We start from the raw sequence: 26,332 nt of genomic DNA on the forward strand, positions 1-26,332 counted from the left end.
AGATGATGCTAGTATAGTGCTGCACTCATTGTGTCAGCAAATTTGGAAAACCCCACAGTGGCCACAGGACTGGAAAAGGTCAATCCTCATCCCATTCCCAAGAAGGGCAGCACTAACGAATGTTCAAACCACCAGGCAATTGCACTCATCTCCCATGCTAGTAAGGTTATGCTCAAAATCCTCCAAGCCAGGGTTCAGCAGTTTGTGAACTGAGAAAGTGCAGATCTTGCAAGCTGGGTTCAGAAAAGGCAGAGGAACCAAAGACCAAATTGCCAACATTTGCTGGATCTTAGAGAAAAGCAAGGGAATTTCAGAAAAATATCTACCTCTGTTTCACTGACTATACTAAAGCCTTTGTGTGGATCATAACAAACTGCAAAATTCTTAAAGAGATGGGAACACCAGACCATTTTACCTATTTCCTGAGAAACCTGTATGTGGGTCAAGAAACAAGTTAGAACCTTGTATGGAACAACGGACTGGTTCAGAATTAAGAAAGGAGTACGACAAGGCTGTTTACTGTCACCCTGTTTATTTAACTTATATGCAAAGCACATCACGCAAAATGCCGGGCTGGATGAGTTACAAGCTGGAATCAAGACAGCCAGGAGAAATATCAACAACTTTAGATATGCAGATGACACCACTCTACACACACGCTTGGCAGAAAGTGAAAAGGAACTTAAGACCCTCTTGATGAGGGTGGAGGAGAGAGAAAATGCCGGCTTAAAACTCAATGTTAAAAAAATTAAGATCATGGAAAAATTAAGATCATAGCATCAGGTCCCATCACTTCATGGCAATTAGAAGGGGAAAAAAAGGTGGAAGCACTGACAGATTTCCTCTTCTTGAGCTCTAAAATCACTGTGGATGGTGACTGCCTCCATGAAATCAGAAGATGACTGCTTCTTGGCAGGAAAGCTATGACAAACCTAGAGAGTGTGTTAAAAAGCGAAGACACTACTTTGCCGACCGAGGTCCGTATTGTCAAGGCTATGCTATGGTCTTTCCGGTAGTCATGTATGGATATGAGAGCTGGACAACAATGAAGGCAGAGTGCTAAAGAATTGATGCTTTTGAGCTGTGGTGCTGGAGAAGACCCCTGAAGGTCCCTTGACTGCAAGGAGATCAAACCAATCAATCCTAAAGGAAATCAACCCTGAATATTTATTGGAAGGATTGATGCTGAAGCTGAAACTCCAATACTTTGTCCACCTGATATGAACAGCTGACTCACTGGAAAAGACTTCGTCACTGGGAAAGACTGAAAATAGAAGAACAGAGTGATAGAAGATGAGATGGCTGGATGGTACCACAGATTCAATGGACATGAACTTGGGCAAACTCCAGGAGATGGTGAGGGACAGGGAAGCCTGGTGTGCTGCGGTCCATGGGGTCACGAAAAAGTGAGACACGACTTGGTGACTGAACACCACCACCTATTATCTCAATGACCTCATCCACCATCTCCCCCTCGTTCTTGCCCTTCTCCAGACACAATGGCTTCCTTATTTTTCTTAGAACATGACATACACGTTCCTGCCTATGTAAGCCTTTGTGACAGCTGTCTTTTCTACCTGGAATTAGCTTCCCCTGGATATCCACTTGGTTTTCTTAATCCCCTTAAGAACTTAATGGGGCCTAAACAGACCACATATTTAAAATCCCACCCCCACTCCACTCTGCAGCTCTCAATGTCCCTCACTCTGCTCTATTTCTTTGATGGCACCATGACCTTCTAAAACATTATACAGTTTTCTTATTTTATGTTTACTTTTCTGCATCCTCCAGCAGAACGTAAAACCTACCAGAGCAAGGGCTTTTATCTGCTTTTGTTTACTGAAGTAAACCAGGCATTGAGAACGAACACTACCTGGCACATGATGGAAGGAAATTAAACATCTGTTCAAAAAATAAATGAAGGCAAAAAACCAGTAAGCATAATGTGTGGGGTAGGTTAGGGGGACAGAGAGAGCAAGGAGTACCACTAGGAAGATATGAACTTGACAAAAGTAGAGTATAGAATCTTGTGTCCTCCCCATTTCCCATTTAAGATAAGTCCAAGAGTTACCTAGAAATGAAGAAAGCTGAGCGCTGAAGAATTGATACTTTTGAACTGTGGTGTTGGAGAAGACTCTTGAGAGTCCCTTGGACTGCAAGGAGATCCAACCAGTCCATTCTAAAGGAAATCAGTCCTGGGTGTTCACTGGAAGGACTGATGCTAAAGCTGAAACTCCAATACTCTGGCCACCTCATGTGTAGAGCTGACTCATTGGAAAAGACTCTGATGCTGGGAGGGACTAGGGGCAGGAGGAGAAGGGAACGACAGAGGATGGGATGGCTGGATGGCATCACCGACTCGATGGATGTGAGTTTGAGTGAACTCCGGGAGTTGGTGATGGACAGGGAGGCCTGGTGTGCTGTGATTCATGGGGTCGCAAAGAGTTGGACATGACTGAGTGAGTGAACTGAACTGAACTAATGAATTATCAGAAGGAGAAATAAACAATCCTGTTTGCAACTGCCTCAAAAAGAACAAACTATATAGAAATAAATTTAGCCAAAGAGGTAAAAGATATGGATATTGAAAACTGCAAGACAATGATGAAAGAAACTGAATATGATACAAATAAACAGAAATTCCATGCATGTGCACTGGACGAATCAATATTATTAAAATGTCCATACTACCTAAAGCAATTTACAGATTCAACACAATTCCTATCAAAATTCCAATGGCATTTTTCAAAGACATAGAACAAACAATCCTAAAATTTATATGAAACCAACCACAAAGACCCCAAAATGCCAAAGCCATCTTGAGAAAGAAGGACAAAGTTGGAGGCATCATGTCTGCTGACATCTAACTCTATAATGAAGCTACCGTAATGGAAACAGGATGCCACTGCCAATAAAAACAGATGTACAGATGAATGCAAGCGAGTAAAGGGCCCAGAAGTAAACCTGTGTGTGTATGGTTGATTAACTTATGATAAAGGAGACAAGAATGTTGTACATGGGGAAATGACAGTCTGTTCAATAAAGGGTGCTGGAAAACTGCGCATCCTCATGACAAAAGAATGACACCGGACCACTATATTACACCATACACAAAACTAAACTCAAAATGGGTTAAAAGCTTGAAATATAAGACCTAATACCATAAAACCCTAAAACTCCTAGAAAAAAACAGAGATGGTAAGCTCCTTGATACAGAGCTTGGTGATGGTTTTTTGAATCTGACATCAGAAGCAAAAGCAATAAAAGCAAAAATAAATAAGTGGGATTGGATCATACTAAAAAGTTTATCCACGACAAAGGAAACCATAAAAAAATGAATAGGCTATGTACTGAATGAGGGAGAACATTTTCAAATCATACATCTCATATGAGGCTGATATCCAAACTATATAAAAACACAAAACTCAATAGCAAAACCCCAAACAATCCCAGTAAAAAAAATTATAAATTACATGTGTAATATGTAGTAGTCTATTTAATATATTCCAATGTATACTATCAGTTATTATAAAAAAGACAATACCAAGTATTGGCGAGGATGTGGTTAGAGGGAACCCTTGTGACTTGCTGACAGGAATGTAAACTGGTACAACCACTATGGAAAACAGTATGGATGTTTCTCAAAAAAGTAAAATAGAACTCCCATATGACCCACCAATTCCACTTTAGGGTACTCATCAAAAGAAAAAGAAAACCCTAACTGGGAAAGACACACGCACCCCCATCTTCACATATTCCCAACAGCCAAGATATGAAAGCAACCTAAGTGTCCAGCAAAAACGCAATGGACAAAGAAACTGTGGGGTGGGAGACCAGATGGCAGAGCAGAAGGACATGAGCTCACTTCCTCGCTCAAAAACACCAAAATCACAGCTAAACGACTGCAACATACCAAAACAAGTTTTCTATATCCACACACAAAGAAGCCAGGATACTGGGATACTCATAGGATACTAGGTCAGACCTGCATGCTGGTACTCAGCTCAGAGAGGTGAGTAGTGTCGGTAGCTCATTTTGAGGACAAAGACAAGGGTGGCAGGAGTTCTGGAGAGTACTCACTGGTGTGAGCCCTTCTGGAGGCTGACACTCTTATTAAACAGCCTGTAGGCCCCAGTATGGGGACACCTCAGGTCAAATTATCAACAGGACAGGAACACAGCCCCACCCACTGACAGACAGGTTGTCTAAGTCTTTCTGAGCCTACAGTTGCCTACTAAACACACCCCTTGATATGGCCCTGTCCAGCAGAGGGACAAGATGCAGCTCTACCCACCAATGGTCAGGAACCAGTCCTTCCCATCAGAAGGCTTGTAAAAGTCTCTTAGATCAGCCTCATCCAAAAGGGACCAGACAGCAGAAATAAGAACTACAGCTCTGCAGCCTGTGGAAGAGAAACTGCAATCACAAAAAGTCAGATAAAATGAGACAGGAGAGAAATATGTCCCAGATGCAGGAACAAGGTAAAGCCCCAGAAGGGGAGATAGGCAATCACTCAAAAAATAATTCAGAGTAATGATAGTAAAGATGATTCAAGATCCTGAAAAAAGAATGGAGGCACAGGCCAAGAAGATGTAAGAAATGTTTAACAAAGACCTAGAAGATCCAAAGAAGAAATGAACTAAAATGAACAATACAATAAAATGAAATGAAAAATACTCCAGAAGGAATCGACAGCAGAATAAATGATGCAGAAGAACAGAGAAGTGAGCTGGAAGACAGAATGGTGGAAATTTCTGCCATGGAGCAGAATAAACAAAAGAATGAAAACAAAAAATGAGGACAGTTTAAGAGACCTCTGGGACAAAAACAGATGCACTAGCATTCACATTATAGGGATTCTAGGAGAAAAGAGAAGACAGGACCTGAGTAAGCATTTGAAGAGGTAGTAGCTGAAAATATCCCTAATATGGGAAAGAAAAAAAAAGACATCCCTAAGTCCAGGAAGCAGAGTCCCATTTAGTATAAACCCAAAGAGGAATACACCAAGACCCACAGTAATCAAACTGACAAAATTTAAGATGAAGAATAAATATTAAAAACAAGGGGAAAACAACAAATGAAATGCAAGAGAAATCCTGTAGGGCTATCAGCTAATTTTTCAGCAGAAACTCTGCAGCAGGGAGTGGCACAGTACATTTAAAGCGATGAAAGGGAAGAGCCGACAACCAGGAATACTTTACCCAGCAAAGCTCTCGTTCAGATTTGACAGCAAAATCAAAAGCCTCACAGATAAGCAACAGCTAAGAGAATTCAGGGCCACGAGACCAGTTGATAAAGGAACTTCTCTTCGTGGAAAAGACAAGACTGCAACTAGAAACAAGAAAATTATGACTGGCAAGTTCACAGGTAAAGGTAAACATACAGTAAAAGTAGGAAATCATTGACACACAAATATGATACCAAATCCAGCAACCATGAGTAGAGTACAAATGCAGGAAAATGGAAACACATTTGAAATTAAAATACCAGCAACTCATGGTAACTGCAAACTGAAAATCTACAATAGATACATACACACAAAAGAAAAAGGAATCCAAATACAACTCTAATTATCAAATCAAGAGAACAGAAGAAGAAAAAGTAAGAGTGTCAAAAACAAATCCAAAACAATTAAGATAGCAATAAGAACAGGCATATTGATACACTTTAAATTAAATGGATAAATGCTCCAACCAAAAGACACAGACTGGCTAAATGGATACAAAAACAAGACCTGTATGTGTGCCGTCTACAAGAGACCCACTTCATATGTAAGGACACATATAGACTAAAAGTGAAGAAAACATAGGCAGCATACTCTTTGACATAAATCACAGCAATATCTTTTGGGATAAACCTCTTAGAGTAATGAAAATAAAAACAAAAATAGTGAAAGTTAGTGGCTCAGTCGTGTCTGACTCTTTGTGATCCCATGGACTGTAGCCCACCAGGCTCCTCTATCCATGGAATTCTCCAGGCAAGAGTACCCGCGTGGGTTGCCATTTCCTTCTCCAGAGGATCTTCCCAACTGAGGGACTGAACCTGGGTCTCCTGCACTGCAGGTGGATTCTCTACTGTTTGAGCCACAGGAAGCCCTCAAATGGGAACTAATTAAACTCAAAAGTTTTTGCACAGTAAAAGAAACCATAAACAAAGCAAAAAGACAATCCACAGAATGGGAGAAAATATTTGCTAAGGATGCAACCAACAGGGGATTAGTCTGCAAAATTTATAAACAGCTCAAGGAGGCAATATCAAACAACTAAATAACCCAATCAAAAAATGGCTAGAAGACCTAAATAGACATTTCTCCAAAGAAGACACACAAATGGCCAAGAGACACATACAAAGATGCTCACCACCACTGACTGTTAGAGAAATGCAAATCAAAACTATAATGAGATATCACCTCAGGCTGGTCAGAATGACTATCATCAAGTTGTCTACAAACAACAAACGCTGGAGAGTACGCGGAGAAAAGGGAATGCGCCTACACTCTTGGTGGGAATGTAAACTGGTGGGCACTATGGAGAATAGCATGGAGGCTCCTTAAAAAACTAAAAATAGGGACTTCCCTGGCAGTTCAATGGTTGGGACTCCACACTTTCAATACAGGGGGCACAGGTCTGATCTCTGGTGGCGAACTAAGATCTCACATGCTGCATAGCCAATAAGTTTAAAAAAATAAATAAAAGTGGGTGTTAACACAAAAACTGAAAACAGAACTATCATATGATCCACCAAGCCCACTCCTGGGCATATATTCAGAGAAAGCCATTGTTCAAAAGGATGCATGCAACCCAATGTTCATCACAGTGCTGTCTGTAAGAGTCAAGACATGGCACCAACCTAAATGTCCATGGACAGATGAAAATATGAGATATACATATATATATAAATGGATGAATTAAGATATGAGAGAGAGAGATATATATATATATAAATGGAATATCACTTAGCCATTAAAAAAGTGAAATAATCCATTTGCAGCAACATAAATGAACCCTGCGATTATCATACTAAGCTAACTCAGAGAAAGACAAATATATGATATCACTTACATGTGACATAATACAAATGAACTTGTTTACAAAACAGAAAAAAGCTCACAGACTTAAAAGACACACTTATGATTATCAAAAGAACGGTGGAAGGAAGGGATAAATTAAGAGTTTATAACTGAATCACTTTCCTATATACCTGAAACTAACACATTGTAGCTCAACTATAATATAAAATATACTTTTAAAGAAATAAAGAAATTATGGTATCTATACACAATGATCATTCCGTCAGAAAAAAGAGAATGAAATCTTGTCACTTATTATGGCAGGGATGGAACTTGGCATGATATTAAGTGAATGAAAAGTCAGAGAGGAAAAAAAAAAACCAAATGCTCTGTCTTGTATGTACAATCTATAAAACAAACAAAAAACTCCAAGTGCACAGATACAGACAGATTGCCAGTTGCCAGAGGTGAAGGGAGTCAAACAAATGCAATTGCAAAACAAATATAGAAATTCTGAATCATATTCAACAGGCAAACCTTATAATACACACATGTATATGTTAAGCATGTGTGCACACCAAGTTGCCTCAGTTGCGTCCGACTCTTTGGACTATGGACTGTAACCCACCAGGCTCCTCTGTTCATGGGATGTGCCAGGCCAGAATACTGGAGTGGGCTGCCATGCCTTCCTCCAGGGGATCTTGCTGACTCAGAGATCAAACCAGCATCTTCTACGTCTCTAGCTCTGGCAGGCAGCTTCTTTATCATTAGTGCCACCTGGGAAGCCCATACATGTTTATATATACGCTAAAAATACATATGAAGACCTACAAGACCTTCTAAAACTAACACCCCAAACAGACGCTCTTTTCCTTATAGGGGACTGGAATGCAAAAGTTGGAAGTCACGTAACAGTTGCCTGGAGTAACAGGCAAATTTGGCTTTGGAGTATAGAATGAAGCAGGGCAAAGGCTAACAGAGTTTTGCCAAGAGAACGCACTGGTCATAGCAAACACCCTCTTCCAACAACACAAGAGATGACTCTACACATGGACATCACCAGATGGTCAACACTGAAATCAGATTGATTATTTTCTTTGCAGCCAAAGATGGAGAAGCTCTATACAGTCAGCAAAAACAAGACTGGGAGCAGACTGTGGCTCAGATCATGAATTTCTTACTGCCAAATTCAGACTTATAAATTGAAGAAAGTAGGGAAAACCACTACACCATTCAGGTTATGACCTAAATCAAATCCCTTACGATTATACAGTGGAAGTGAAAAATAGATTCAAGCGATTAGATGTGATAGAGTGCCTGAAGAACTATGGATGGAGGTTCGTGACATTGTACAGGGGACAGGGATCAAGACCATCCCCAAGAAAGAGAAATGCAAAAAAAGCAAAATGGCTGTCAGAGGAGGCCTTACAAATAGCTGAGAAAAGAAGAGAAGTGAAAAGCAAAGGAGAAATGGAAGGATATATCCATTTGAATGCAGTCCAAAGAATAGCAAGGAGAGATAAGAAAGCCTTCCTCAGTCACCAATGCAAAGACATAGAGGAAAACAATAGAATGGGAAACACTAGAGTTCCCTTCAAGAAAATTAGAGATACCAAGGGAACATTTCATGCAAAGATGGGCTCCATAAAGGACAGAAATGGTATGGACCTAACAGAAGCAGAAGATATTAAGAAGAGGTGGCAAGAATACACAGAACTATACAAAAAAGATCTTCATGACCCAGATAATCAAGATGGTGTGATCACTCACCTAGAGCCAGACATCCTGGAATGTGAAGTCAAGTGGGCCTTAGAAAGCATCACTATGAACAAAGCTAGTGGAGATGATGGAATTCCAGTTGAGCTATTTCAAATCCTAAAAGATGATGCCGTGAAAGTGTTGCACTCAGTATGCCAGCAACTTTGGAAAACTCAGCAATGGCCACAGGACTGGAAGAGGTCAGTTTTCATTCTAATCCCAAAGAAAGGCAATGCCAAAGAACGCTCAAAGTACTGTGCAATTGCACTCATCTCACATGCTAGTAAAGTAATGCTCAAAATTCTTCAAGCCAGGCTTCAAAAGTACATAAACCATGAACTTCCAGACGTTCAAGCTGGATTTAGAAAAGCCAGAGGAACCGGAGATCAAACTGCCAACATCCACTGGATCATGGAAAAAGCAAGAGAGTTTCAGAAAAACATCTACTTCTGCTTTATTGACTATGCCAACACCTTTGACTGTGAGGATCACCACGAACTGTGGAAAATTCTTAAAGAGATGGGAATACCAGACCACCTGACCTGCCTCTTGAGACATCTGTATGCAGGTCAGGAAACAACAGTTAGAACCTGACATGGAATAACAGACTGGTTCCAAATAGGGAAAGGAGTATGTCAAGGCTGTATATTGTCACCGTGCTTATTTAACTTATATGCAGAGTACATCATGAGGAATGCTGGGCTGGATGAAGCATAAGCTGGAATCAAGATTGCTGGGTTATCAATCACCTCAGATATGCAAATGACAACACCCTTATGGCAGAAAGCAAAGAAGAACTAAAGAGCCTCTTGATGAAAGTGAAAGAGTAGAGTGAAAAAGTTGGCTTAAAATTCAACATTCAGAAAACTGAGATCATGGCATCTGGTCCCATCAGTTCATGGCAAATAGATGGGGAAACAGTGGAAACCACGTGACAGATTTTATTTTGGGGAGCTCTAAAATACTGCAGATGGTAACTGCAGCCATGAAATTAAAAGACACTTACTCCTTGGAAGAAAAGTTATGACCAACCTAGACAGCATATTAAAAAGCAGAGACATTACTCTGCCAACAAATGTCCGTCTGGCCAAAGCTATGGCTTTTCCAGTAGTCATGTACGGATGCTGAGAGTTGGACTATAAAAAGAAAGTTGTGCGCCAAAGAATTGATGCTTTTGAACTGTGGTGTTGGAGAAGACTCTTGCGAGTCCCTTGGACTGCAAGGAGATCCAACCTGTCCATCCTAAAGGAAATCAGTCCTGAATATTCATTAGAAGGACTGATGCTGAAGCTGAAACTCCAATACTTTGGCCACCTGATGGGAAGAAATGACTCACTGGAAAAGACCCTGATGCTGGGAAAGTTTGAAAGTAGGAGGAGAAGGGGAAGACAGAGGATGAGATGTTGGAGGGCATCACCGACTCAATGGACATGAGTTTGAGGAGGCTCCAGGAGTTGGTGATGGACAGGGAGGCCTGGTATGCTGCAGTCCATGGGGTTGCAGAGTCAGACACGACTGAGTGACTGAACGGAACTGAAAAATACCTAATGAGTTAAACGTTAAATCAAATTGAGCTGATCAGAGGACATGTGAATTAGTATTCTGAAAACAATGAATTTATCAAAATACAGTTAAGAGTTTTCAAAGTGATGTAACATATAGAGTCATGCCAAAAAACTAAATAGAAAGGCAATGTATAGATGTTTTCTTTTTTTTGGCCACACTGAGCGATACATGAGGGATCTTGTTTTCCTGACCAGGGATCAAACCCAGGCAGTGAAGTGTGGAGTCTTAATCACTGGACCACCAGGGAACGCCCAACATACAGACTGGGAAAAAATATCTGCACATCATGTATCTGATAAGGAGTTACTATACCCAATATATTAGGCGTTCACACACCTCAACAGCAAAAAAGCAGAGTAACCTGATTAAAAAATGGAGAGAGGATCAGAACAGACATTTTCCCAAAGACTACATATAGATGACCAAAAACTGCTCATGATTAATTACCAGGGAACTGCAAATCAAACCCACAATAACATATCGCCTCACACTTATCAGCATGGCCATAATCAGAAAGACAAGAAATAACAAGTATTTGGTGAGGATGCAGAGAAATAGGAATAATCACTGTGTAATGCTGGTGGGAATGTAAACTGGTACAACAAATATGGAAAACAGTATATAGGTTCCTCAAAATATTAAAGACAATTATCATATAACTCAACAATTCCACTTTTGGGTATTTATCTGAAGGAAAAGGAAACACTAATTCAAAATGATATATGCAACCACAACAGATGCACACACACACACAAATAACACAAACACAACACTAAAGACAGTCATCAAACCAAAAAGGAAGGAAAAAAAGAAGATGGTCAGAAACAAATCCAAAACAATTAAGAAAATGGCAAGAAGAACATACACATCGAAATACCTTAAATGTAAATGGATTAATGCTCCCACCGAAAGACACAGACTGGCTGAATGGATACAAAAATAAGACCAGTATATATTCTGTCTACAAGCGATCTACTTCAGACTAGGGACACATATAGAAAGTGAGGGGATGGTAAAAGATACTCCATGCAAATGGAAATCAAAAGAAAGCTGGAGCAGCAACACTCCTATCAGACACAACAGAGGAAGGACACTACATAATGATCAAAGGATCAATCCAAGAAGGTATGAGAACTGTAAATATATATGCACCCAACACAGGAGTGCCTAAATACATAAGGCAAATGCTAACAGCCATAAAAGGGGAAATTGACAGCTACACAATAATAGTGTGGAACTTTAACACCACACTTTCACCAATGGACAGATCATCCAGACAGAAAATCAGTAACGAAACACAGGCCTTAAGTGATACATTAAACCAAATGGACTTAACCTATACAGGACATTCCATCCGAAAGGAGAATACACTTTCTTCAAGTGCACATGGAACACTCTCCAGGACAGATCACATTTTGAGCCACAAATTGAGCCTTGGTAAATTTAAGAAAAATGAAATCATGTCAAGCATCTTTTCTGCTCATAATGGTAAGCAATTAGAAATAATTACAGGGGGGAAAAAACCTGTAAAAAACCCACAAATATGTGGAAGCTAGTGGATGTTACTAAACAACCAATGGATCACTAAAGAAATCAAAGAGCAAATTTTTAAAAACCAAGAAACAAATGACAAAGAAAACATGATGATCCAACCTCCATGGGATGCAGCAAGAATAGTTCTAAGAAAGAACTTTATACCAATATAATTTTACCAGAGAAAACAAGAAAAATCTCAAACAACAACCTAATCTTACACCTAAAGCTACTAAAGAAAGAAGAACAAACAAACCCAAAGTTACTAGCAGGAAAGAAATCCTAAAGATCAAACCAGAAATAAATGAAATCAAGACACAACAACAGAGAAGAACAATGAAACAAAAAACTGGTTCTTTGAAAAGAAAAAACAAAATTGACAAATCATTAGCTAGAGTCATCAGGAAAGAAAAGGAGAAGGTTCAAATAAATTAGAAATGAGAAAGCAAAAGTTACAACCAATATCATGGAAATACAACAGATCATAAGAGACTACTATAAGCAACTATACACAAATAAAATAGACAACCTAGGAGAAACTATAAATTCTTAGGAAGGTACAACCTTCCAAGACTGAATCAGAAAGAAACAGAAAACATGAGCAGACCAATCACAAGTACTGAAATTGAAACTGATAAAAAAAGACTCCCAAGAAACAAAAGTGCAGGACCAGATGGCTTCACAGGCGAATTTATCTCTATCAAACATTTAGAGAAGAGTAAACACGTATCCTTCTACTGAGAGAAAGAAGAAAGTCAGTCACTCAGTCATGCCAGACTCTTTGCGACCCATGGACTGTCGCCTGCCAGGCTCCTCTGTCCATGAATTTTCCGGGCAAGAATGCTGGAGTTGGGTGCCATTGCATCCTCCAATCCTTCTACCACCCTTTTAAAACTCTTTCAAAAAACTGCAGAGGGGGCTTCCTTGGTGGTTCAGAATCCACCTGCCAGTGCACACGGAAGACCCTACACACCACAGGGCAACTAAGCCAGTGTGCCACAACTGTGCCTTCAGCCCACGCTCCGTGACAAGAGAAGCCACGCGAGGAGGCCATGCACCGCGACTAGAGAGTAGCCCATTCGCTACAACTAGAGAAAGCCTGCACATAGCAACGAAGACCCAGAGCAGCCAAAAACAAACACATGAATCTTAAAAGAAAAAAAAATCGCAAAGGAACACTCCCAAGCTCATTTTACAAGGCCACCATCACCCTGATACCAAACCAAAGATACCACAACAAAAGGAAATTACAGGCCAATATCACCGATGAACATAGACACAAGAGTCCTCAAGACAACACTAGCAAACTGAATCCAACAACACGTTAAAAGGGTCATACACCATGATCAAATGGGATTTTTCCCAGGGATGCAAGGGTTTTTTTAGTATTTGCAAATCAAGGTGATACACCACATTAGCAAACTGAAGAATAAAAACCATATGATCATCTCACTGGATGCAGAAAACTTTTGACAAAACTCAACACACATTTATGATAAAAACGCCCCAGAAAGTGGGCAGAGTAGAAACCTACCTCAACATAATAAAGGCAATACACGACGAAACCACAGCTAACATCATTCTCAACAGTGAAACACTGAAAGTATTTCCTCTAAGATCAGGAACAAAACAAGAATGTCCACTCTTGCTACTTTTATGCGATAGTTTTGGAAGCTCTAGCGATGGCAATCAGAGAAGAAAGAAGAGGAATTCAAACTGGAAAAGAAGTGTAGCCACCGCTTCAGATGACACGATACTACACACAGAAAATCCTAAAATGCTATCAGAAAACTACTAGGGCTCATCGGTGAATTTGGTAAAGTTAGACGATACAGAAAGACATCTCTTACATTCCTATACACTAACAACAAAAGACAATAAAGAGAAATTAAGGGGAAAAAACCCCAGGACTTCGCTGGTGGTCCGGTGGTTAAGAATCCTCCTGCCAATGCAGGGGACATGGGTTCAATCCCTGGTATGGGAACTAAGACCCCAGATGCCACAGGGCAACTAAGCCTATGTGCCACAACTACGGAAGGAGGTGTGCCCTAGAGCCTGTGCTGCGAAACAAGAAAAGCCATCGCAATGAGAAGCCCCCGCCCCACAACAAAGAGTAGTCCCTGCTCTCCACAGCCAGAGAAAGCCCATGAGCAGCAATGAAGATCCAGCGCAGCCAAAAATAAATAATAATAATAATAATAAAAATCCCATTTACCATCACATCAAAAGGAATAAAATTCCCAGGAGTAAAGCTACCTAAGAAGGCAAAAGACCTGTACTCTGAAAACTTTATAAGATGCTGATGAAAGTAAGCAAAGATGATACAGATGGAGAGATATACCATGTTCTTGGAATGGAAGATTCAATATTATCAAAATTGTTATACTACCCCAGGCAATCAACAGATTGCCAACCAACAGGGCAATCAACAGATTCAATGCACTCCCTACCAAATCGCCAATGGCATCTTTCACAGAATCACAACAAAAAAGTTTACAAGTTCTATAGAAACACAAAAGACCCTGAATAACCAAAGCAATCTTGAGAAAGACAGAAAGAGCTGGGGCAATCAGGCTCCTTGAATTTGGACTGTACTGGCACAAAAATAGAAATATAGATCAATGGAACAGGATAAAGTCCAGAGATAAAACCATGCACCCATATTCAAGTAGTCTATGACAAAGGAGGCAAAAACAGACAATGGAGGAAAGATGGTCTCTTCAGCAAGTGGTGCTGGGGGTACCTCCCTGGTGGTCCAGTGGTTAAGAATCTACCTTCCAATGCAGCGGACTGAGGTTTGACTCCTAATGGGGGAACTAAGATCCCACGTGCTGTGGAGTAACTAAGCCCACGCAGCCGCAGCTAGAGAGCCCCTGCACCAATACTGAGCGTGCATGCTCTGTAGCCTGTGTGCCACAACAAAGGCCCAGTGCGGCCACAAAGAAAAAAGATTTCAAACACTCAGATATCCTTAAAAAAAAAAACGGGGCGGGGTGAGGGGGGACTTCCTTGGCAGTGCAATGGATAGGAATCCACCTTCCAATGCAGGAGACATGCATTTGATCCCTGGTCAGGGGAGATTCCACATGCTTGGGAGCAACTAAGCTCGGGCACAAGTACTGAGCCCAAGTGCTGCAACTGCTGAAGCCTGTGCACCACAGCCTGTGCTCCCAACCAGAGAAGCCACTGCAACGAGGAGGCCGTGCACCGCAGCTAGAGCGCAGCCCCCGCTCTCGCAACTAGATAAGAGTCTGTGCAGCGACGAAGGCCCAGCGCAATCAGACGATGCAACCAAAAATCAGTAAGTATGTAAATGACAGTAATCTGAAAAAGGGGGGTGGGGGGAAGTGGTGCAGGGAAAACTGGACAGCTACATGTAAAAGAATGGAATCAGAATATTCTCAAACACCATACACACACACAAAAAAACCCTCAGCATAAAGACCTAAACGTAAGACTGCATACTATAAAACTCTTAAAGGAAAACATAGGCAGAACACTCTTTGACATAAATCGAAGCAATATCTTTTGGGATTCACCCCCTACAGCAATGAAAACAAAAACAAACAAATGAGACCTAATTAAACTCAAAAGCTTTTATACAAGAAAACCATAAACAAAACTAAAAGACAACCCATAGAATGGAAGAAAATATTTGCAAACGAAACAACCAACGAGAGATTAATCTCCAAAATACACAAACAGCTCATGTAGCTCAACATCAAAAAACCCAACCAACCCAATAAAAAAATGGGCAGATCTAAATGGATGTTTCTCCAAATAGGACTTCCCTGGTGGCTCAGCTGGTAGAGTCCACGTGCAATGCAGGAGACTGCCTGCAATAAGTAAGAGACGTGGGTTCAATCCCTGGGTTGGGAAGATCCCCTGGAGAAGAAAACGGCAACCCACTCTAGTATTCTTGCCTGGGAAATTCCATAGACAAAGGAGCCAAGCAGGCTGCAATCCACGGGGTTGCAAGAGCCTGACATGATTTAGTAACTAAACCATCAGCACCAAATCAGACAGACAGATGGCCAAGAAGCACATGAAAAGATGCTTAAAACTGGAAAAATGCAGATCAAAGCTGAAATGGGGTATCACTTCACACCAGTCAGAATGGCTATCAGCAAAAGAATCTGGAAACAATAAATGCTAGACAAGGTGTGGAGAAAAGGAGATGCTCCTGCACTGATGATGGGAAGGTAATTAGTGTACCCATTATGGACAGTAGTGTAGAGCTTCTTAAAAAAAAAACAACTAAATACAGAACGACCATATGATCCAGCACTCCCACTCCTATGCACCCTACTGTCCACTGGAGCTTCCCAGGTGGTGCAATGGTAAGAATCTGCCTGCCTTATGCAGGAGACGCAAGAGAAGTGCATTTGATCCCTGGGTTGGGAAGATCCCCTGGAGTAGGAAATGGCAATGCACTCCAATATTCTTGCCTGGACAACCTCATGGCCAAAGGAGTGTGGCTGGCTACAGTCCATGGGGTCACACAACTGAGCAGGCACGCACACAATGTTCATTGCAGCATTATTTACTTACAATAGCCAAGACTCTTAGTCATGTCTGACTCTTTGTGACCCCATAGACTGTAGCCTGCCAGGCTTCTCTGTCCACGGAATTCTCCAAGCAAGAATACCAGACTGGGTAGCCACTCCTTTCTTTGGTTCCTTTTGGACCAAGGGACCAGAGCCAAGATATGGAAGCAACATAAATATAGATGTGGTACGTATATACAATGGAATATTACACAGCCATAAAAGAGCAGAATAATGCCATCTGCAGCAACATGGATGGACCTAGAGACGTCATACTATGTGAAGTAAATGAGACATGGACACATAACACGTGGTATCACTTCTATGTGGAATCTACAAAAATGGTACAAATGAACTTATCTTCGAAACAGAAATAGAGTCACAGATGCAGAAAACAAACTGCGGTTACCAGGGGGATGAGGGAGTGATATACTGGGAGACGAGGACTGACATGTACACACCATTTATGTAAAACTGATAACAGCGCACATTTCACTGTCTTTTTTTTATATTAAGAGAAAAGATATTTCTGATGAGCTAAATAAACCTCTGGAGATGAATGAGCAGCATAACTAATTTACCCATTACTGTCTGTCATCTTCAGACAACAGTCAATAGCCTCATCTTACGTTTTGTATTTCTTTGCATTGTGATGGTTTTGCATGTTAATAAAAATGAAAAAGCACTGCAGGTGTTTTAGTATTTGTTGTATAGAAAATATAACTTTTTAATCTAAAAAATAAAAAAGTAAAAAAAAACTGACAATAACGACCTGCTGTAAAGTACAGGGAACTCTATTCAGTAATGACCTACATGAGAAAAGAAATCTTAAAAAAAAGTAGATATATGTATAACCTATTTACTGTACACCTGAAACTAACACAACTATATCAACTATATTCCAATTAAAAAAAACCAAACACAAAAAGATATATACAGTCTTCCACTGCAGCATTATTTACAACAGTCAAGACACAGAAACAACCAAAATGTCCATTCATGGATAAATCAATAAAAAAAGGTTTGGTATATATAATGGGATGATTATTCAGACACTTAGAAAAGTGAAATCTTGCCATCTGAGACAATGTGAATGGGCTTTGACGGCATTACACCAAGTCAAATAAATTACATCGAGTCAAATAAATTAGAGCAAGACAAATACCACATGGTCTCACTTACATGTGGAAACCAAGAAACAAAAGAAAATTAAGCTCATAGAAGATTAGGGGTAAGGGAAAAGCATGATGAAACTACAAACTCCCAATTATAAAATATAAATCATAAAATTATAAATTAATAAAATTTAATTATAAATTATAAAATACATCACAGGGATATAAGGTACAGCATGATGACTAGAGTTGTTAATATTGTATTGCATATTTAAAAGTTCCCAAGACAGATCTTAATTCTTCATAAAAAAACTTTTTTTGCAACCCTGGTGACGGATGCTAACTAGACTTACCGGGGTGATCCTTTTGCAGTATGTACAAGCATCGAATCATGTTGCACACCTGAAACTCATGTAGTTATATGCCTACTATACCTCAAAAAATACTTTTACAAATAGTTATTTAAATATTTGTTAAAATTACTTGCTTTAATAGTCTTAGATTCCGAAAAATTGCTTGTGATATGTTCAATTCCTCTAGATGTAGTTTGAGCCACATAATTTTAGTACTACTCCATTTTGCAGTTTAGAAAAGTAGAAGGCTCCACGTTCGGAAGTAAACCGACAGTCCTAGTCTTTCTTGAGCAATCCAGTTTAAATTCATTCTAGTACGAATTCACAAGGGGTTTGAAAGCAGGCTTCAAGTGACCGAAGACACAAGAATGAGACATTTCAAGAAGGCGGCCCCTCGATATTGGGGTGGGGAAATCACCCCTGTAGCTTTAAGACATTCACCTGGCTAAAAATACGGTGCTAGGCTGAGGACCTTCCTCCCAAACCCCTGTGTTCCCTGGACTGTTTACTTGGCACCCGGTGGACAAGAAGCCTCCTGGCCGCCTCCCTTTCCTTCCCATCCCGGGAGCGCCGCGGGACCATTCAGGCATCGAAACTGGTAACGGGCGAGGCCGAAAATGCCCTCCCACAAGACCCAGTCGACGTAACGCCTGCTCTGGAGAGTGGCAGGGAGTGCGGGCCGGTTCACCCAGTACCTGGAGAATAGGCGCTTCCCGCCTCGGAGCGGACAGAAGTGGCGCAGTCAGGAGGTCAGCCCAAGGTACCTACTTCCCCGACCACTTCTCCCGCCGCAGCAGAGATCGCAGAGGTGGGCCGACGACCCGGAAGCGCTCGCAGAACCTGGAAGTGACAACACAGGGGTGGGCCGAGAAGCCCCGCCCCTTCCCGCTCCCGCCATCCACTCACGCCTGAGAAGGCGGGGGTGCGGAGAGAGGAGCGTGGAGCCGCAGTTTTCAAGCCTACATCGCTCACCCCACTTAGATCCCGAGTAACTCACCAGGTCCACTACATAATGAATAAGAATTATAACTTTACAGGTTGTCCTTCACTATTAGACACACTATTAGAAAATCTAAGGCAGTCCCATTTTATGCCTGCAGCGTGTTTAGCGTAATACTGTTAAAGACCCTGTAAACTGAAGACAAACTCTTAAGTTTACAGCAATAATTCAAAACAGTGCGCAATTAACTTAACACTGCAAGCGCTTGGTTTGTGAACCATATAGTATTTTGATTTGGGAGAATCTGTATTTAAAACTTGTGCCTGCTGCTGCTGCTAAGTCGCTTCAGACGTGTCCGACTCTGTGCGACCCCATAGATGGCAGCCCATCAGGCTCCCCCGTCTCTGGGATTTTCCAGGCAAGAACACTGGAGTGGGTTGCCATTTCTTTCTCCAATGCGTGAAAGTGAAGTCGCTCAGTCGTGCCCGACTCTTAGCGACCCCATGGACTGCAGCCCAACAGGCTCCTCCATCCATGGGATTTTCCAGGCAAGAGTACTGGGGTGGGGTGCCAGTGCCTAATACAAGACAAATACTTAAATATAGATTCGCATTGTGTAATCTCAAGTGGTATCCTAACTGTGGAACAAAGGAAGCTGGAACATGCACAGCTGTTTGCCGTTAAGCAGCTGAACAGTGATTAGAGGAGTAAATGCAAATCAAGTGCTACCATTTGGAACCTCTGAGCAGGTCCACAGAGTCAACAGGTTATTATTTGTGCTGTTTTCAGCCACTTAGTGAACTGATGTCACTGTGGATTCCCCATGACTGAACTAATTCCAAACTATGAAATACAAAGTGTGATTATCCTTAAGATAATGTTTAAAATTAAAGCAGGATGAATTCTTTACCCCTCTGAATAGGAAGCAGCACCCAAAGTACAGAAACAAGAGTAAAGGTCTAAAACTATTTGAAAAGCTTGCAAGATAAACTTTGTAAAAATTCTGTAGTGAAATGGGACACAGAAAAATGTGATAAAATGAGTCAAAAACAAACTTTACAATTAATTTATTTAAATTCATTAATGTTGCAAAAATATGGTGTGCAACAAATCAGGACACAAGTTATTGTATTCCTAACAAGTCAAAGAAAATATTACATCTTAGTATCAATAAATCAAGACCAACCCTAGTATTTCTTACAGGGACCAACCACATCAACAGCTTGCACACACAGTTTTTGGAAGTGAATCTCTCTCACTGTAAAAGGAGAGCACTGGGCTACACAACGTTACGTGAATAGTGGTAACATGATCACAGTACGTTAACTGTGTCTAAATGACAGCATGTGAACTTAGAGTAAGAAAAATGTTTGAATTCTTGGAATACACTTATCAAAGTGCGTTAGTGTCTAACGAATTCTGAATTGTGTTCCATGTGCCCCAAAGTCTGTGCAAGTCAGTGCCCTGAACATCACAAATATTTACTAGCTAGTTTACGTAAATAGAACTGTTTAAGGGGCATAACTTTAGAAAATTCAAATACAAAAAGTGCAGTGGAGTAGCTAATTAACATTACTTTCCAAGTTCCTCCCTAGCTAAATTGAATGTGAAAATGTATCAAAATTTCAAAATGCAAATGTTTTAACCTCTTGCAGAATGTCTTATAAAACAGAACTAGCTATCTGAAAGAGATAATAATTCTTTAGTAACATGAAAGCACTAAACCTTTGATTTTCTTCTGTTGTATGATGTATTAAGTGCTTTATGTAGACTTTCCATAGCATTTTTAAAGTAGTTCTCAAAACATAAGAAATTAGGTAGATTTACCATATATAGCTGCAGCAAAGTAACAGTTCTCTTCAAATTTTAGTGTCACTCCTTGCCGGTCAACACATTAGTTTCAATTACCATTTACAACTTCAAAGGAAAGTTACATTACTAGGACTCATCACTGATCTGGGTCTAATTTATTCAGAATCTTGGGGTAGGAAGAGAAGGGTGAAAGGCTTCCCCACGTAATTCTTCTTTACTATTACAACACTAATAATCTCCCACTTCTCTTACCCAGCTGACCTTCTCATGCAAGCATGCAAATCTAAGTCCTTAACTTTCTGCCAGCAACTCAAATTCCACAATCCCTATTCCCAACAGAGTACTTGGTCTAACTTTTAAGTGCGTTAGTTCTTCTAGATATCCCACCCTTCTGCGATCTGTGATCCATTTCTCAAATGTCTATACAGGATAAGAAAAAACATAAGGCATGTAAAAACAGAATGGGGTAGCCATATCTATCTATTTTCAGTCCATCTCCTCCTCCTCCTGATTAAGCAATGTTAGCAATTCTCCACATATAACATGGGGCAAAGGATGAAACTACTGTCACCTTATATACAACCTTTCCAATCTCATTAGGAAACTGGACTGTTCTACTTGATAATCCTAATGCTAATTTACCTGTCAACTGAAGAAATCTAAAAAGCCACTTCTGTATTAATTCAAACACTTTCAAATTCCCTGAGCACTCCCATGACAACAGCCAGAGTAACAGAGTCATTTACAAGAAGGCTCTATCAAAAAAGCAGATTCCTTACCTTTTTAAGTTCTGGAATTGCAGCTGAAAGACAGTCTAGCTACCTATATAAACCTGTCAATCAGCAAATTTCAATATTCAGTATAGTTACTAAATAACGATGTCCATTTTGGAACAATACATTAAATGTTTACCAGCCATGAAATGTCAAAAGTAACCTATCCCATAACCCTACATTTTAACCTGAGCATTGTAATTGCCAACATTCCCTATTTAAACTTGCTTCTGTATGAAGAGACAAAGAAAGAAAGCAGAAGGAAATATGCATTCTCATTGGAGGTATTACCAGCCTTTGCACACTTCACTCCAGTCTCATTCATGTATTCTGTATGTAGCCTGCAATATTCTGTAAATTCCTGCTTGATACAAAAAATGGTACCAACAGCTGCCATATATAGTACTTCCCTTAACAAGGACACATTCAGTGGCATCTTAGATAACAACTAACTTTATCCCTAGGCCCTACTTAGAATTATATTTCTTTACATATCCCCCCACCCCCAGTTAAAAAGACTATTAAGCTTAAATTGTGGGATCAATATATTGATTACCCTTGGTGCTAATAAGGAATATGTCCAAGAAGAAACACAAATTACTTTATGAGAAACTTCTGACTAAAAAAAGAGACACTCCAAACTCAAACACAACAAAAAATAGTGACAGAAGCATCAAATTAAGTTAAATCCATGATCCCAGCAGAAAGATAAAACACAATTCTATCTATTTATCTTAATCAGTAATGGAAAATTAAAATTAAATGATACAGGGAAAATGTCACATAGTCACATTACTATTTATAAATAACAATTTAATAAATACTTTTCCTCTAGCCTACGTTTTATGATCTTCAGTCTCATAGTTATGAAACATTATGGGGCATGTCCCTGGACCAGATTCCATTAAGGTATAGGTTAGAACAGGTATTCTTTTAAATGTAGTGATTGATAGCACACCCCTTTGCTTATATCACATTCCCTCTGAATTTTAATGTTCTAATAGAATATAGGCTACCTCTCCTTCAAAAAAAAAGAGTAGGAATATGCACCACTTTTGCAACAAGTTGTATCTATAGTCAGGAACAATGCTTGTGAAAGCAAAAGTCAATAAACAGTAACAGGTTGAAACTGAAGAACTGGGTACTAAGTGGGGAGAAAAGTCACTTATTAAAAAGCTCAGCCCAGTTTGAAACTACTTTTCAGATGAAAAAAAATCACTTAAAGCACTCTACAAATATACACTCTAATCACAAATAAATTCAGTATGATCCTTTATTCATAATTCTCATGTAATAAATTCAGAAGGAATTTATTGTGCCTAAATTGTTAGTTTGCATTTGCAACACAAAGTATTTCTAAGATCTGAGCAAGCAATATGGTTTTGGTTTTAGTCACTGTAATGACGATAGTTCAGGATCTGCCTACAACTGCTGGATCCAAGTCAAGTCAGAGGGCTGCTGAGGGAAGAGTCTCATCCTGGGAATCCTCCAGCCTCTCTCAAAATAGGACTTGGGTTAGCATGTCAAGTTTATGAGTGGAGAGGACAAAGAGTAAAGGAAATTCTCTTCTGTAATAGAAAAGTTTATACTGAAAACAGTAATGATAAAAGCCAATCTAGGATAGAATACAGTTTGAAGATTTAGCTCTCATTCTTCTCAATTTCACTACTCTTTTCATATAAATTACCTTATGTGAAGGTCTGGAGTATGGTATGACCCTTAAATTAGACAAGTACTGAGTTCACCAAATATATGAGTCCCACAAATATATTAGACCAATCTGTTGCTTCTGGATGATTTTGTGTGTAATTAAGTTCTACCTGGGGGCATAAGTACAATTTCAATGTAGAGTCAAGGTACTTACCAAATTAAACAAGGACTTTATATGCTTATACCAAATGAGTCATCCGCAACACCACAGTATGATGATGCTCTAAGACTTATAAAATAACTTAGTTTACAGTACTGTCAACACAATTTAACAGAAAATGTGAAAACACACCACACCTAACTAGGTCGAACACCTGATAGGAAAGTGTTTTGGTAAAGTGCCCACATTGAACGCAGTTAAAAAAGCAGCCCTGTTTTCTAAAGAGAAGACGTGACAGCGAGTAACTCATCACATTCTCTAACTATTACACTGCACTCACACAAATTCATAAGAGTGATATCCTGGACACACAGCTTATTTCACATTAGTGAACAAACCTAACATTTTTATGAAGTTTTGACTTTTGGCCAGAAGATAAAATGTCCAAAATATACATATATACACACAAACTCCAATTCTTAACCTCTTTAAATTCTCTAATTCTAGAAATGGCTTTTTGATTTGTCTTTAAAAAAAAAGTGTGCAATATACTTGTATTTGTGTCTGAATTAAGAAACAATAAATGTTAAGTGAGAAAAATGTTCAGAATGGTACTAATCTACTTAGATTATGTACACGACCTTTGAATATTCATGAAAACCAGTTTAACTGTCCCTCACCTTATAAGCATATTTTCGAAGTGACCCAGGAAGTATATTTAACCATTTACAAAAACAAAACTTCTAACATGCACTTTAAAAAAATCATGGTCTTATTTACCTGCATATTTGTCCACAAGAAAGGTATACATTAAAAAATATTGCTCAAAAACATAAAAATATATATTATCTCTTTCCTTTTTCCATTTAGGCATATAAATATTTTACTGAAGAAATTGCATCATTTAACAAACAAATGCAAAAATTGCTTTATATAAAGTGTGGTTCTCTGCTATTTAGCAATATAAAGTATAAAATGATTACAATATAATTAGCTAGTAAAGAACTAAATTCAAGAGATCTGCAAACCAATACAGCAGTGAACAGTCCCTTATACAAAAGTCCATTAAGAAAAAGTCAAGTCAATTCTGTAACAGGTTACATAAAAATCAGGACCAATAAATGCATTATAAATGCAAAAAAGCACTGCTTCATCAGCACATTCTTCAGTTGTGTTTGGACTAGATGCCAAACTTACTGTTCATTTTTCGGTTCATCTTGTTTTCCATTAAGCTCTTGATCAACTCTGTTTAATGAAAAATAATACAGATAATAAGTTATCAGCAAATGATCAATTTTCTTTTTAAAAATAATGACAAATTTTACCATAGATTATTATTCTGTTAAAAACAAAGCTTTGCAAAGAAGCAGACATAGTAAAAAGGTTACCAAACATTCTCCCAACCAGGAAAAGATAACTTTTAAAGGCAAGAGGACACTGGCAAGAATGTGACTGCTGCTGCTGTTTTTTTCCTAAGAAGTATAAGATACTTCATATACAAATGCACATAAATTTTATTAGAAGTTCAAATTACAACAGGCATATTAAGATGTTGAACTGTAACATGGCTGGGGCAGGGAGCTAAGTGATCTGAGTGGCAGGAAAAATAACTTGTCAAAAACTATTTTGTTAACTGATATATTTAAATGCCACAACTGCCACCAACTGATCAATTTGTATTTTTAAGTTCAGTGATGAAAGTACATATTTATGGATGCCATAATTATTCTCCAGAATTTTACTGGTACACTAAGAATTTGAATGCTTTTCATTTATCTTGATAGTAAGAAGTCACAGAATTTAATAATCAGAAATATCTAGATGTAGATTAAAAATTAGGAGAATTATGTAATTAACCACAAGAAACTTACAGACAACCCTTCACAGATAATGTACAACAATTTATAACTATTATATTTGTATATTTTTATTTGTAGTACTTTGAATCACTGATGGAGTTTAAAACATCTTGGTATGATATATGAAGATACTTTCCACACTTGTTTCTATTACTATGACCAAAGCCTTGGCCTGTGGTAAAGCCAGATTAACAACATTTAAAAATATTAGTTATATTGGTATCAAAAATTTGAAAGGTACATATTCTTGATAAGGCATGCAATATATACATCAATCTTTTCAACATCTGAAATATCACTATGAACTAATTTCATAATTGCTTTATTTTAAAACTCTGTTCAAACATTTTAACAGTCAACATCTATCTGGCTACACTTACACTGAGTTGTTTGAAACCAACATCTAAAACTGCTATATTTAAGCACACTTAGCTCTGAATCTTCCTATCACCAGTACTCATTATAGAGATTTTACCTTGAGTAAGTTCCCCACAGGTAGCTTCTGTTAATTTGATATTAAAAACATGCCCTTCTATTTTTAAACTTGAATGTTGCCATTTTCAAGCTGACAAGGATTATTTTTCAAGGCTAAAGAAACTTTGTACAAAAACTAAGAAGTGCCTGAAAGATATATGTAATGATTCTATTTAAGGTTAAATAAAACAAAAGTTAAAAAAAAGTCAAGATAAAAAGAGTATTTGTAAGTTTCAAACAATACATTTAAATAAAAAGTACAATTCCACTTTTTTTCTGGTGCCTAAGTTACTTAATTAAGAATTTTGTAAAAAGATACAACACAGCAGATTTCATCCACAAAGGCAATCATCTTGAAATCTATGAAGCAGCTGCCTTCAAAATATTCTATAATTACAGACTATATTTCAGCCAGTTGTCTGGCAAGTGCACACCAATGCCCTGAGAGGAGTGAGAAATGAGCAAGATCTAAAATCATTGTTCTTATCTCTATCTAAAAATGTTTAGCTGTAAAGTGTCATATAGAAATGTAAAGCTATGATTTGATCACGTGGTCAACTGAATTCTTGCTCATCAACAGAACCAAAATGTGTTAGAAGTTAAATGTGAAGTTAAGAATATTTCAGCTTTAATTCCTCACAGTGGTCCAAATAATAAATAAATCTCATGCCTTAACTCTTATGAAAGATTGTATGAATCTGTTTTGCTGATTTAATTGTCAATATTTTAAAAATCCATTAACAAGTCAGATCTAAATCCTGTACTTTTCTAAATTACTATATA

At 38.9% G+C, this 26,332-nt stretch overlaps 2 protein-coding genes and 1 non-coding gene across 9 annotated transcripts in view; 1 reads left to right on the forward strand and 2 right to left on the reverse strand.

Annotated features, from left to right (window-relative positions):
* GTF2A2 (general transcription factor IIA subunit 2) overlaps positions 1–18,714 on the reverse strand; it is a 31,734-nt gene extending 13,020 nt beyond the window's left edge. Inside the window, exon 1 of the mRNA XM_086321278.1 lies at positions 18,577–18,714. The gene's annotated coding sequence lies outside the window, so the exon portion shown is untranslated. The remainder of the gene's footprint in view (positions 1–18,576) is intronic.
* The window catches only part of BNIP2 (BCL2 interacting protein 2), a 259,244-nt gene that overhangs the window by 5,824 nt on the left and 227,088 nt on the right, over positions 1–26,332 (reverse strand). For 5 of the 7 annotated variants that reach the window (XM_086321270.1, XM_086321275.1, XM_086321274.1 and 2 more), the window contains one exon: positions 24,414–24,461. In XM_086321270.1, coding sequence (XP_086177396.1) covers positions 24,414–24,461 — 48 coding nt within the window. Of the gene's footprint in view, positions 1–18,575; positions 18,722–19,873; positions 24,462–26,332 lie in introns of those variants that run through there. The other 2 variants (XM_086321277.1, XM_086321271.1) reach the window with 2 other exon arrangements.
* Positions 16,897–17,023, forward strand: LOC147364541 (small nucleolar RNA SNORA19). The gene has a single exon (XR_015135634.1). It is a non-coding gene; the product is annotated as a small nucleolar RNA SNORA19 (small nucleolar RNA).

This window comes from Bos grunniens, chromosome 10 (assembly GCF_055505025.1).
Source record: "Bos grunniens cultivar Pamir isolate PY7600 chromosome 10, Bosgru_T2T1.0, whole genome shotgun sequence".
NCBI lineage: Eukaryota > Metazoa > Chordata > Mammalia > Artiodactyla > Bovidae > Bos > Bos grunniens.